General features: G+C 29.9%; 1 protein-coding gene across 1 annotated transcript; it reads left to right on the top strand.

The window, feature by feature from the left end:
- Window positions 1-32: 32 nt before the first annotated feature.
- Window positions 33-12,370, top strand: LOC148629744 (ubiquitin-conjugating enzyme E2 W-like). The gene is made up of 6 exons (XM_088556441.1): window positions 33-108; window positions 1,752-1,843; window positions 4,088-4,190; window positions 4,890-5,045; window positions 6,342-6,417; window positions 8,604-12,370. The coding sequence occupies exons 1-6, from the start codon at window positions 94-96 to the stop codon at window positions 8,615-8,617; spliced, it is 456 nt and encodes a 151-aa protein (XP_088412567.1). The 5' UTR covers window positions 33-93; the 3' UTR covers window positions 8,618-12,370.
- Window positions 12,371-14,039: the final 1,669 nt, after the last annotated feature.

Below are 14,039 nucleotides of genomic sequence, written 5' to 3'. Positions count from 1 at the left end.
TATATCATGCATGGTTGATGAAGGGAGAAAAACATTCAAAAACTATAAATGATAAAATGAAATCCGAAACTAAAGATAAACAGACAGACGATCATGGCTTCCATGGAGGTAATTGTCGCTTTAGCTGAGAAAATTACATTTGTTTTGATAAAAATTGCATTTTTTCATTAGTCTATACACCCATAATATATTGGTCCGTTAAACTTTATAAACATACTAAATATAAATCCACAAAGGTTTCACAGTTTGACGTATAAACTTGAAATTCGGAATCAGATTGTCAGCTGTTCCAGACCCTTTATCTATCTTTGTTACAATGTATCAGAAATTCATTGGAAGTGATTCATGCACACCTGGCATCCACAATACATATATTTTCTGCATATCAGTTGTGAGGGAAAAAAATAAAAATAAAATAATGAACATAATTATGAACTGACCAAAACTGCAAAACTCATACATGTTCTAATGTATATGTACATGTATATGTTACCAAATTGGAAATAGAAAGTTACAGTATATCAGTGATGATTCAGGACTTCTTCAAAACTATGTTATTCTTGTTTTATGAGGAAAATATGTATCATTTTTAGAGTCCAAGATCAAAAAGTCGTACAATGTACATGTATATTTTATTGCTAAATGCAATCTAGAGAAGGCTTAAAAGTGTCATTGTACTTATATCGATTCTTGCATATTGACATAGTGAAAAACAACCAAACCATACTGCTAGATATCCTGTTACATGAATACCATACGTGTAGATTGTTCTCACGATATTGCAGGTCCCACTGTATTGCGCAAGAAAACAAGAACTCATGATAATGCAATTTCTAAGCATTTGATGTGTTTGAACTAGGAAACAAGTGTAAACTTTCAAACCACATATTTATCCAATTTTCTTAAAGGCTGGAAAAGAAGGGATACTCTAAATTTTTACTTGACTTTCAGCCATTTTCAAATTTGCTATGGTCATGTTCTGAAAATTGCTTTCAAGTTGCAAGAAGATGAAATTCTGATGAAAAAGTTATCTTGATCCATTGAAAAGTTGTTGAAGTGCATTCCTACAAATTAATATTGCAATATTTTTGAAAAAAATAATTTTTGAGAATTTTCTTTTCAGTAATTTGATACAATGGGAATCAGGGAACATGCAATTGTATTTTTAAGCACATTTTGGCAAGCAATTACTGAGCATTAAAGATGCTGCATCAGAAAAATAAGTTAAATGCAATGAAAGATAAGATCTTGTACTAACTTCAGACAAAATAAAAATCCACTGATGCCTGTTTTTACCTCAGTCTAGAAAACAATTAACTTCCATGATACACTACAGAGTACAGATGTTGGTCTTTGATCATTTGTGTTCCACTCATTCACTTGTATTGTATGTAAGAAAGCTATATATGGTGTTGAATTTCTTATACAATATAACTTTGGGCCTCAAGTCAAAATAATGTGTTTAGCATAGTTTGATCAATGATTCTGGAATAGACTGCCATAAAATCACATACATGTAAATGGTCATTTACTATACATACAATTAAATGTACATGTAGTACATATATGCATGTCTACTTACAAATTTTATGCTATTTTTGATTTATTTGTCTCAAGAAGTTAATTTCAGGTTTATTGCTATATTGTCATTAATTACCTCAGTTAGTGTAACTATGTAATTTAATGATTTTATTCCTTATGTGATTTAAAAGGATAATTGACAGTCATTGTGTCCTTTCTCCATTTTTCAGAAAAGACTACAGAAAGAGCTAACAGCATTGATAAAAGACCCACCAGCTGGTGTTAAAGTTGATGCTGAAAGTATTTATAAAAATTTATCAGAGTAAGTTCTCCACTGTAATAGTGCTGGCCTCATGTACTGGTAGTTATGAATATAATAAATATTGGACGTATACTTGAACACACAAAGTTGCATAGGCAGGGTAGGAAACTAACTCAAATTCTAGCCAGTCCTGAATACAATTTTTCAATAAATTTACTATATGGCTATATAAATATTTGCTAAAATTGGCCAGTCGTGCCTAAAGATAGCCAGTCACGGGCTGGTGGGCAGGCTACTATTTCTAACGTAGGAATAGCAATATGTATTGGTACTTTTTTTGTACATGTTTATCCAGTTTTTGTCCATCTGTCTGTTAGTCCAAAAGTTGTTAAATAGCTCGAGAGTATTTATTAAGATAATTTTTATCTGGTTTGGGTATGAATGATGCTTGCATTCATTTTCTTACTATTGCAAGTTTTATAAGTGTCTTTTAATGCAGTAGGTATTGCGGTATACTGGTGTCCATTTGTCGATCTTTCACACTAGGCACAATAACTAAAAAAAACAATTTTTGTGATACTTTTGTGACTTGTTTATGTATATTGATGTAAGCCCTTTTTTATTTTTGTAAATTTCTGATTTAATGATTAAGAGTTATAGGACTTTCATACAAAAAGGTAGGATTTCCAATGATTGCACAATAACACTTCAAGCAATTTTCATGAAACTTTGTTGAATTGGTTTTTTTTTTAATAATATAAGCTTCTTTTTGATTTTTATATATTTTGTGTCAAATATTTTATCTCAAACAAAATTCAGAGCTACATCAAGCTTGAATTTTGTGTCAATATTTGCCCAATCTGTCCAGGTGTATCTACATGTAGCTGTACTTCCTGAAGCATTCTAAGTAATGAGACTATAAAAACTTAAAAATAAGTCTATTTATGTGACCAATATGGTGGTGGACTATACCATATGTGAAGCACAGCTTATATAGGCTGTAAATTTGTATGGCATCAACATTTTAGTCAGATTCTGTTTGCAGCGCACTAAACATTTCAAAATATTCTTCAGGCCACAGACAATCAGTTTTTGTGTAAATGGATATTACTTATGCCATTACATGTTTGTTGTGAATGTGTGTTCAAACAATGTTATAATGTAATATTCTGTTGAAATATTCATTTTTCTTGCATTAGTAAAAAAATTCAATTAATTTTTTTGTGAAATCAATAGTTCATGTTTGAGGATAGACTATTTTGTCTTAACTGTTGATTAGATATAATCCAACATTTAAGACAAAAATGTCTATAAGGCAGTTTTCATTTTCTTCTTGATTTATGAAGAGTAATCAAGGGAACCAAGGTTATAGCGGTAATATCCAGGGACAAAGACCAGACATGAAACAGACATACACAACAAAGAACATAAAGTAACTAAAATCATACATACAAAGTAACAAAAGCAAATGAGCAACTCAGACTCCTCTAAAAACTGGGAGCATGGACCAGGTGCACTGGTAGGGTAAGCTTCCTCTGCTTTTCTAGAAACACCCGCCGAGTTGATCATAAAAAGTCAAATCCGGGGTAGACGAAAGAGGAAAGGAAAACTATGATGAAAAGAAACTACAAAATACTAAATTATAGTACATTGTAGTGTTGAATTTCATGGGCTTTTTGCAACACAGCACATATACCCAGTGTTATAGGATTCCTAATTCCCATTACCCAGGGCAAGTGAAATTTGGGTCAGGGAAAGTTAGGTACTTAGTTGCACTTTCCTGTGGCAAGTTGAAAACTTCATATGCTGGAAGGATTTGTTTTGTTAGGAAAGCAGTCAATGACTGTGGGAAAGTTGATTTTATATGGATTTTTCCTGAGGAAACGTCAATTTCTGAAAAATCCTAGAACACTGTATACCTGTACATGAGATATGTCCAGTATCTGTTTATCCCCATTGTTGGCCTTCTCACAACTTACAAATGATTTTAAAAACACATGTACTAATAATTCCAAAGGTCTGTCATACTGGAGGCAAAGTCCAGTAATGTCTTGTAATGTATGGTCATTATTTTACTAGCAATTTTACTAATTTTATTAATACTGATGAAGGGTTTGTAAAAGCCTAAACCCTTTTCTATTCACTGTGAGACTTTTCTATATGTAAGAAGAAATACATTTCAAATCTATGTATTTCTGTTATTACTTTTCATCAATTTGATTCCTAACAGAGTTTTTTAAAAGAGTTTTAATTTTTCTGACTAAAGATAATCAGTCTCTGATAAAAAAAAACTTATATTCATAGGTGGATTGTTGATCTAGATGGAGCCCCTGGAACTTTATATGAAGGAGAAAAGATGCAGTTAATGTTTAAATTTGGTTCACGATATCCATTTGATTCACCTCAAGTAAGAGTTATGTAATGATTCATCAAAAGCTAGGCCATGCAGTGTAACTTTAAAAGTTTTTGTCATTTACAATGTAGATGACTACTTTAAGATAGTTGAATGATTAGTGTTACAAACTCACAAGTCATGAAATTGCATGTTATTTAAGAGAAAGTACACAAGTCTCCAAAATACACTGTTTTATTTCTAAAGTTGTCCATCTAGATTTCAGAGTAATTTAAAAAGCAAAACATGATGTAGTTCAATTTTATAATTCAATTTTCACATTTTGTTGAACATCTAAGAGTTTTTGCTAAAAAAGTAAAAAGAAAATATTTGAATATCATAGCTTACATATTTGCAGATGTATTAAATTCACACAGTATCCACAAGATTTAAATTCTTTACAAAAAAATCTGGTTTGACACAATTGTTTTCCTTTTAAAAGTCTTTCATTTTAAAAAAATTCACCAAATATGTCAGTATAGGTTCAAACTACTGGGATTTTTCCATGTGAGCCATTTTCTTTCTTATATTTTGTCTGCAAATAATACCATACAGCACCAGTTTCTTCTTTTGATGCCATGGATAGTGAGGTACATGTACAAACTACATATATGATTATTTCTCGTCTTCCTGGCCCTTTTGGTCAGGCACATAGATGTGTCATGGAAATTTACCCAATATTTCTGTTATATATCTTATATATTTATATTGTAGGTGATGTTTATAGGACAGAATATACCTGTACATCCTCATGTGTACAGTAATGGACATATATGCCTATCAATCCTTACAGATGACTGGTCCCCTGCTTTATCTGTACAGGCTGTTTGTCTTAGTATTGTTAGCATGTTATCTAGTTGCACAGAAAAGGTAACAGAAATTAAAATTATTTTCTATCCCCTATCCTGACTCATACAGTGGTCCCATTCTAACTAAAATTAGACCTATAAACCATTCCATTCAATCACTGCATGTAAGATCTAACAACGCTCCATTCTACTTTCTGTTCAGATGACATTTCTCATCAGCTACTCAAATTTCATCTTTCTTGATTTTAAAGTATTATTCAAAGGGTAAATCCAGAGAATTCTGAAAAGATCATCTATTCAGAAAGTAGAATGAAGTGTTATTAGATCCCACATGCAGTGACTGAATGGAACAATTGATGGATCTAATTTTAATTAGATTGATAATGGTCCGACACTGTAATCACTTTGTCCATCCTTTTATGACTGTTTGGTCATAAACATTTTTTTAGTGTTAAATTTTCCCTTAATGTCACTTCTGCAGTACCCTGACCTACTGAATATTATGGGACTTAGATTTTTGAAAATAGCTTGTTGAACTAAAAATAATTGATCACATTTTTTTTCACTGCTACTTAATAGAATGGCTTATTATTTTTTCTGTAGCATGATATGTTAAGTTGTAAGAACATGTATTTTCTATTGTTTTTACTTTCAGTTTGATGAACTTGATAAAGTTTGAAGCAATTGGTGTTATCCTTTGTGGAACCTTTTGTTTGTTTTGAATTAACTATGATTCATATTTTTTTATGATGCCAAGTACTCTTCTTTAGGCAAAGAAAAATATACCTGTGTTTATGCTAACGTACATGTACTTTAAAAACTTTAAGTCACTAGGTAGGCAGAACTCTTTTTTTCAAACGTTTTTGACTAGTTTGTTTTGGAGAAACATTTAGACTTTAGGGTAAGCACACAAAAATTAGGGTTGGTAGGGCTTGCGGAAACACATGTAATTTTTATGGCCATTCAGAAATATTTGTGGAAATATTCCTTGTCCGAACACAAGGACTGCTAGCAAGTATTCTTTGTATCAAATGTCACTGTATTTAACATATCAGAGCCTGAGAGCAAGATGCGAAAGAATTTTCATCAGATTACAAGTTTTGCCAAGGCAAAAAAACATACATGTGGCAGGTTTTCAATTTTTCACATTCTTTTTTTAAAAAACTGTGTATAGTTTCAGTGAAAAATAGGTTTGTTTGCAGAAAGATTAAGAAAAAACTCTTTTCATATTTTTTTGTTGGATATTGAATTTCCTGAGGGACAAATGTCCCACTAAGTGATTCTAGAATGTACAATGAAAAAGGTTGAAACACCTTAGTGGAAATACATTAATGTATGTTATGATTTTTTTCTTCAGAAAAGGCCCCCTGATAATGCATTTTATATAAAGACTTGCAGCAAAAACCCAAAGAAAACAAGATGGTGGTATCATGGTAAGATATTTTAAAACTAGAAAAATTATAAGCAGAGCTTAGCATTAGATAACCCCTATTCCCTGCTCCAGCAATGTTGTCAAACAGGAAACTGATGTTGCTTCAGTCTGAAGTCAAATTCCACAATAATAGCATACATGTACATGTACCTATATAAAGGTTCTGTTAAAATATTAAGGCCAATAAGGGGCAGTGATAAGAAGTTGCAGAGAGAACTTAATGAAAAAGCTGTGGACAGATAAACAGACTAACAGACATACTGACAGATAGACACCATGCTCACTATATATCTAACACTAAGTGGATAGCAGTATATAGGTTACAGACCACCAATTCAACCAATGAGCATTTGGAACGTACGCAAAAATAGTCCTACGCAGAAATTACCCCTGTTCCTCATAGTGCTGTGAAAAAAGTTCTCATCTTATTTAAAAAATTTAAACAGTTTCTGAAAGGAAAAACATTTCTGTACATTTTATAGGTGCATTTTGCTTCTTGTGATGTGAAGCCTAATCTCCATAATGATTTTTAAATATACCCCTATCTTGTGAAAACACTGGGATTTCCCATGCTATTTATAGACCCTTCATTTCCGGTGACCAGTACTGCACTGCAAGTCTGCTAACCCCACATGCCATTCTGAGGATTGTGAGCTGACATATGTAGAATCATGCTGATATATAGTCCTCTGCAGGTTAAAGTTAAGGTAAAGTCCAGAGAAGCCATTGAATATTGTGAAATTAGCATAGAAGCCTATGGAAAGTGGAATTAGTGGTTTTTAGCCTATATGCAAAGATAATATATTTAACTATTAATGAACTTGAATTCTATTTCTCCTAGTCTACAAAAAAAATTTATACTTTAATAATAAAAAATACCTTTTAACTTTTGAAGGCTCCAAGTGGGAAATCATTCTATATCCAACTTCCCTAGGAGGAAGATATAGGATGGAACAACTTTTCAAGACAATTAAATGCACAGTTTCACTATTAAATTCAGCTAATACAACATAATTGATTGACTTCTAGTAAATTCTGCTATTGATTTTTGTCTCACCTGTGATGAAAGTCGAGGGAGGCAAGACTTAGGTTTTGCTTTTCCGACAATAGGGTCCACAAACTTAATGATAAGTTTTCTAACAAGTTCATTTAAACATGAACCCCTTATGCTAAGTCAATGATATTTGGTGTACAGGTGCATTTTCATCATTGCATCACAAATTCATGCCAATTTTACACATTTACCCCTGAAGTCATCGTCTGTTGACTTCGAAAATTTAATGTTAAGAACTTAATATTAAGGTTTCTTATAATTCATGTAGACATTTTTATTTGAATTCCATCTAGTGCATGAGTGGAAGGGATTCACAGTGCTTCCTCGATATAATGCTTCTCTTTAATATGGGTTTCTCTTTTATTGCCATAAATTTTTTAAGTCCATTTTTCCTAAAGTTATATAGATTTTATACAATTTATTCCCTTAATATATCCCCAACCTCTTAAACCGCCACAATTTACCTTGGTCCAAAAAGTGGCGATAAAACAAGGGTGCACTGTATTATTTTTTCACTGATTCTTCTTTTTTTCTGGTTCTTCTTTCTTTGCATTTACTTTTGTTTGGAGGAAACTCAAAAGGAACTTACTTGATCTCTTTGCAGCTTGTTCATCCATCTGTCTCCTAATGAATTTTGTAGTGGTAACACAAAAATGATAATTTTGTAATTTCATATTATTATACAAAATATGAAAGCAACACAAAAAATAATATCTAACAAACACACCATTATATTGACAATATCAAAATTTATACAATGAATTGCATTTAATTTTTATTTTTAAAATATTGCTACAGTGTTAAATTGAAACAGACAAAAAGATACTCACAAGACAATGTTTCTGCTATCTAAATATATGTTCATTTTCGCCAGGATTACAAAAGAGAAACACAAAGTATATTGAATAGAAAATGAACTTTTTTGTTTTATATACGGTAATAATAATAATCAATTAAATTAGCTCATTATAATTGTCACCAATTGTTTCAATAAAGAAAAATAATACGGGTACATAACATAATTTATACACAATTTACTAATGAGACACTATAGTAACATCAGTAATAACTATTCATGCTTTGGAAGTAGAAGTGTTTTTATTTTGCTTTTAGAATCATAATTTTATTTTTAGATGAAAATGTATGAAGATGTAGACATGAGAGTGACTGATGTTATTTAAATGGATTTGATTATCAAAGTATATATTTAGTTTTGATATTGAAGACCTGAATCAGGAAATGTTAAAAGTTTTCCTTCCTTGTTTGTAATGTGATTCAGTTGTAGATATAAAGTGTTATTATTTAAATGTAATTGTGTGGTTAATGAGAAGGAGTATGTTTTATATTAAATATAATAGGGAAGATGTTTGTGTTAGTGAAACTCTTTAAACTATACCCAAATAGAAGACTTAATAAGTACTATATAAATCGTGCATTTTTTACCAGTAGTTAAACATTTTGCTGGTCTTAGGAAAAGAAATGACATTTTCTTTAGGTATCATTTTATCAGTTTTCTTTTGTTTCTTTTCTTTGTTGGAGCTTAGTTTTGTGAAAATTCTTATTGTAAAATTTCTAAATATATGAATTATATTTTTGAAGTGGTAAAGACTCAATGTCAAAAGTCGATGAATCAAGAACAGCAGTAATTTTAATACAACTGTGTATGAACAATTTTAGTGAGATTTGTGTTGTTTATATCCACAATCATTTTCCTGGAAGGGATTTACTAAGGTAGATAACTCATGTAGTACATGTACAAATATATCCACAATCATTTTCCTGGAAGGTATTTACTAAAGTAGATAACTCGTGTAGTTCATGTACAGATATATCAAATGTCAATGAGGTCATCAACCGATGTTAAAACTGTGAACAAGTCAAACTGTTTTCGACCTAACCTGTAGTTCCTTCAAATTGATGATTCTGTAATTCTAATCTTCGTCTAAATTCTAATATATTATTTTATAAAGTTCAACTATATTCTATTATAAATAATTCTACTTGAGTTCAGTAAAAGATGTAAGATAGATGATTTAAGATTTTTCAGATCATCTTTGTAAGAAATGTAAATTAACAACTGTATTAAGACTCCTTTATTGAGTAAAAAGTTTCCACATTTACTAGCAAGAAAGTGTCTTTTTTATGAAATTGCATCTCTCATATGAATATTGTTTTTTTTTAATGATTTTTGATTATATAGTTATTTGCTTATGATGTCTTTTTTGTTTTCACAAATTCATATATTTTTGATTATTTTCTTTTTTTTTTTTTTTTTTTGCTGCTGCTTTTTTGTATATTTAAAAGTTTCTAGTTGATCATTCCAATCAATAAATGTGTTGTAAAATTGTTTATGTCTGCTAAAATGCTTGTTAATGTGATTGTAAAGGTCTAGAGAGAGATAGAGTTAATTCTCTTTTAATGAAACTTTTTAAGTAAATTCAAATTTATGTGCAATATACTTGTTTTTGTTTTATTTATATAAGTAATGTTTAACATAAAGAAGTAATTGTTTAACTAGTCATTGACAGTTATTAATAAAAAAATATCTTGAGATATTAAAATTTTCCTTATTTAGAGTGAGAAAACTTAGTGCTTTAGTTAATTGTAGATTATTGGTACTAATTTGAATTAACACAGGATTTTGTTTACAAAGTGTACATTTTTTTTTGCTTTTTATAAATTTGGGAAAGTAGTAATTTGTGGTGTACACTAAATGTTTCTTTTTTCTATATCAATTTCAAGTAAAGAAGACTTCCTTCAGTGAAGGTATATTGTAAGATCAGTGAGGTTTTGACATGCATGTTTCAGATTTTTCCCATTTGCCTGATTTTTACAAACACTCATACCTTAAAAAATTTACAAACATGTAAACCTAAATCAAATAAACAAATATAGAAAAGTTGTTATTTTATATGTATTAAGTAAGTATGGCTCTAAAAAACATGCAGAAGGTGAGTCATTAGTTATTTGATATTTAATCTAAAACCTTTTAAATAATTTGGGCAATGCTGGTTTCCTAGGAATGCAGTATGCTGTGAGATGCTCACTTGTGTAAAACTGTGTACACAAACTGAGTGGGAAATTTTTTTCATATTTCTCAATGTAATACTCCACAAAAATTTAGGTGTAAATATATTCTAAACCCAACTTTCTCTTGCACTATCATTTTTAAGTAATCATTGTCTTTTAGGTATTCTGAATGGTTTCCAGTATAAATACTTCTGTGGAAATGTATGCATGAATCATTTATTGTCATCATCTGCATGATTCTTAAGTAGAACTATACTGTAACAAAATGAAGAATAACTAAAATTAAAAAAAAAAGCAATCAATATGGCTGTAAAAATGTTTTTTTTTTTATGTACCAGTAGTTTGTGCCCACTTAATTCATTTTTCACCATTCTTTAAAGAGTCACTTCATGTGCATTGATATCCATACTTCAGAATCATGATTAATTTGATGTTTACAATAACACTTATTTAAAATCTGTATTTGATTTATAACAGAAGAAAAATAAGTTAGTATCAAAACCAGAAGATTGAAAATAGTTAAATTCCAAAGGTTTGGATACAAAGTAGACAGTACATGTAACTACAGACTGATAAATATAGAAAATTATGTTCATGGATTATTTTTCCATCAATTTTAAAGTTAGCATTTTTATGTTTTTACACTCTGATTCCTTATATGATTTTTTTGGCAGATTTTAGATCAGATTAGTGATGGGTCCAATTGATTAAGTGCTTGAATATGATTTTTTTTTGCTGTTATTGAAACATAATTGTTATCTTTTCCTGTTGATATTTTAATTGCCATCACATTCATGTGTTTGTCTTTCATAATATTTATGAAAATTTTCAGTTGATATTTTTATCCATTATATAAACAAGGAATCTGTGTGCAGTTGATTATTGTATTTCTACAATTGCAGTCAGTAGAAGTTTTTAACTGTGGCCATGTAAACAACTTTCACTATGTAACTTCCAGTATGTTATAGGAATATGAAAGTCAACTGTTCATAAATTTAGCTTTTGTTTCTCCCTAATTCTTCAGTCGAAGTTTTTACATTGAAAACAAAATTTGTATGCCAATGTTGACTCCCATTGCATGGCATCACACAGAGAAAAAATTATGTACAATGAAAATGAAACAGTAATGGACAATGAATTAGTGTCATTGACTAATTCTATTTTCTTTACTTCAGAATGTCTTTTTGTTGATGTAAAGTATAAAAGTTTCAACAGAATTGAACTTGCTAAGAAAAAAAAATATGTCCTTTTGGCTGCAGTCAAAATCTACTAATCATCATGGTAGAACAAGCATTCACATGTGAATAGATATAACTTTCCACAAATTGTTTGAAATAACAAGGTAAAGCCAGGGAATGTCATGCATGATATATTATTTTATGCTTCACAATGTTCCACATTACTTTATCTATCTTACAATACTTATATTATGCATAAAACAAACTTGCAAATTTGAATTTAATGTTTGAAATTGTTTTGTAAAAAGCCATTAGAGGACTTTTGTGCCTGCTTTATTAATGTTATTGTTTTCATGTTTTGCAAGCAATATTATATTTGAATTAGTTTTTTTCTGTTTTTGATTATATTCTTCAGTGGTTTAACATTTCCTCTCTCATTGGCTAATGTACATTGAAGGCATGTTTTGAGAAAATTCGTTTTTAATGTGTGCAAGTAAGAATTAAGATGCACTTTGTAAATATTTATGAGGTAAGGTCTTTATGTGTTTGTTATTTGTGTCTAATTGTGATGTTTTAACTGTTGAATGTTATGTGATGGTCATGTGACAGCCATATGACTGCCATGTGACTTCTCAATAGTCTGTGATAGCTAAGATGTTTTACTTCTTAAAATAAACTTATGTCATTTGTTATTTTTCAGTAGAATTTATTGATCAAAGTGTACTATAAAACATTATTTGAAGCCCACTCCTTTGAAAGTATTATGCTTTCTTTAGAAATTGGGGATATATATATAAGCAATTGTAATAATTGGCAATGAAATTAAAAATGAGTCTGAATCAATGTAGAAACAACAAATATTTCAAACCTTCCATCCGAAGCAACATATATTTTGCGTTCATATTATGAACAATCAGAATAAGCAAGAAGCAGTTGCACAAAATGTAAATATTGGCTTTTTAGTCTTGCTGAATTGTTCATTGTAATTAGGTGTAGACAGTGAATAGGTGAAGAAAAGACATGTTTTCATTAATGAGGTTGCCAGACCCTGATTATGAACATTCATTGCAAACACGAAAGTTTTGTCAGTTGGATTTTGGCTAAGAAATTCATGTAGTATGAAATCATCAAATTACTTACAGGGAGTGATCTCTATACAACCATAGATCTGTAATAAATCATAGGTCTCTGATACAATGTTGCTTATATCACCGCAAAATAATGCGATCGTCAGTGTTGTCAACTAGTTGTCGTTCGGCATCTGTAGACTGTTTGGTTTCCGGAAAATAAAATGAATATAAGAGCATGGACCTAAATAAAATTGTACTTCAAGGTGCCATACCACAAAAGGAAGTCTAGAATAGACACTTAAGGATGTGATATTAACATTTTAAGAATATGGGAAAAAAACATACACGTTCTTTGTTTCACAACAATAACTTCTAAGATAATGTGTGGATCGCTAAGTGTTTTTTTATACCTTTGTTTTATTTTTTAAATTTCTTTTGTCTATTTTCGAATTTCCAGATCTTTGAATATTTTTCAGGAACTTACACTGTGGCAAACATTTAATCACATTCCAAATTGAGATTTATCTAGTTTAAACGTTATGTCGAAATTTAAAATTCAGTCAGCGGTCTTATCAAGCTGCGCCCTAAGAATCATTTATTACCTATATTCCATATCAGAAAAAAAATCGAGCGATTCGCTAACATTGAAGGGACCGAGGAACTGACAACAGTAAATAATGTGAGTCTCATCATTCGAAAATTCAGAAGGATATGGCAAGCCAAAGTGGACAAAATTGAGCATTTTCTTGTATTAAAAAAAATGATTTTTTTCTAATATTACAAGTAAGATTTCTTATATCACGAAAAAAATTTTTAATATTAAAAATTCAATTGAATTTCTAATTTTAAAAAACTATTTTTAAATAATATTAGAAATTGATTTTCTAATATTTGAAAATGGATTTATCGTATTCAATTACGATTTTTTAATATTAGAAAATCATTTTGTAATATAAAAAATGTGACTGATTTTGCAATATTGCAAAGTGATTTTTTAATATTACAAATTCGTTTTCTAATATTACAAATTCATTTTCTAATATTACAAATTCAATTTGTAATATTACAAAATGAATTTCTAATATTAAAAAATCTTATCTAATATTAAAAATAATTTTGTAATATTAAAAATTCAGTTTCTAATATTACGAAATATTGATTTTTGTCCACTTTGGTTTGCCATAGAAGGACGTGTAAATTGTTCAGATATCTCGTAGGAAGGGCCCATATAACTAACAGTTCTACAAACAAGACAAGTGACAGTGATATTTTTGTATTCTCCCTAACCCGT

The sequence above is a fragment of the Perna viridis genome, chromosome 1 (genome assembly GCF_037379345.1).
Source record: "Perna viridis isolate PV_CMFRI_1.1 ecotype Kerala chromosome 1, ASM3737934v1, whole genome shotgun sequence".
NCBI lineage: Eukaryota > Metazoa > Mollusca > Bivalvia > Mytilida > Mytilidae > Perna > Perna viridis.
Note: the sequence above shows the minus strand (reverse complement) of the source record. Positions and strands in the feature narration are given on the sequence as shown.

What these genes read in the sequence shown, in the direction of transcription:
- LOC148629744 (XM_088556441.1), top strand. An exon ending in ATTTATAAAAATTTATCAGA is followed by an intron (nt 1,844 to 4,087) that starts GTAAGTTCTCCA and finishes TTATATTCATAG; the next exon opens with GTGGATTGTTGATCTAGATG. An exon ending in ATCCATTTGATTCACCTCAA is followed by an intron (nt 4,191 to 4,889) that starts GTAAGAGTTATG and finishes TTTATATTGTAG; the next exon opens with GTGATGTTTATAGGACAGAA.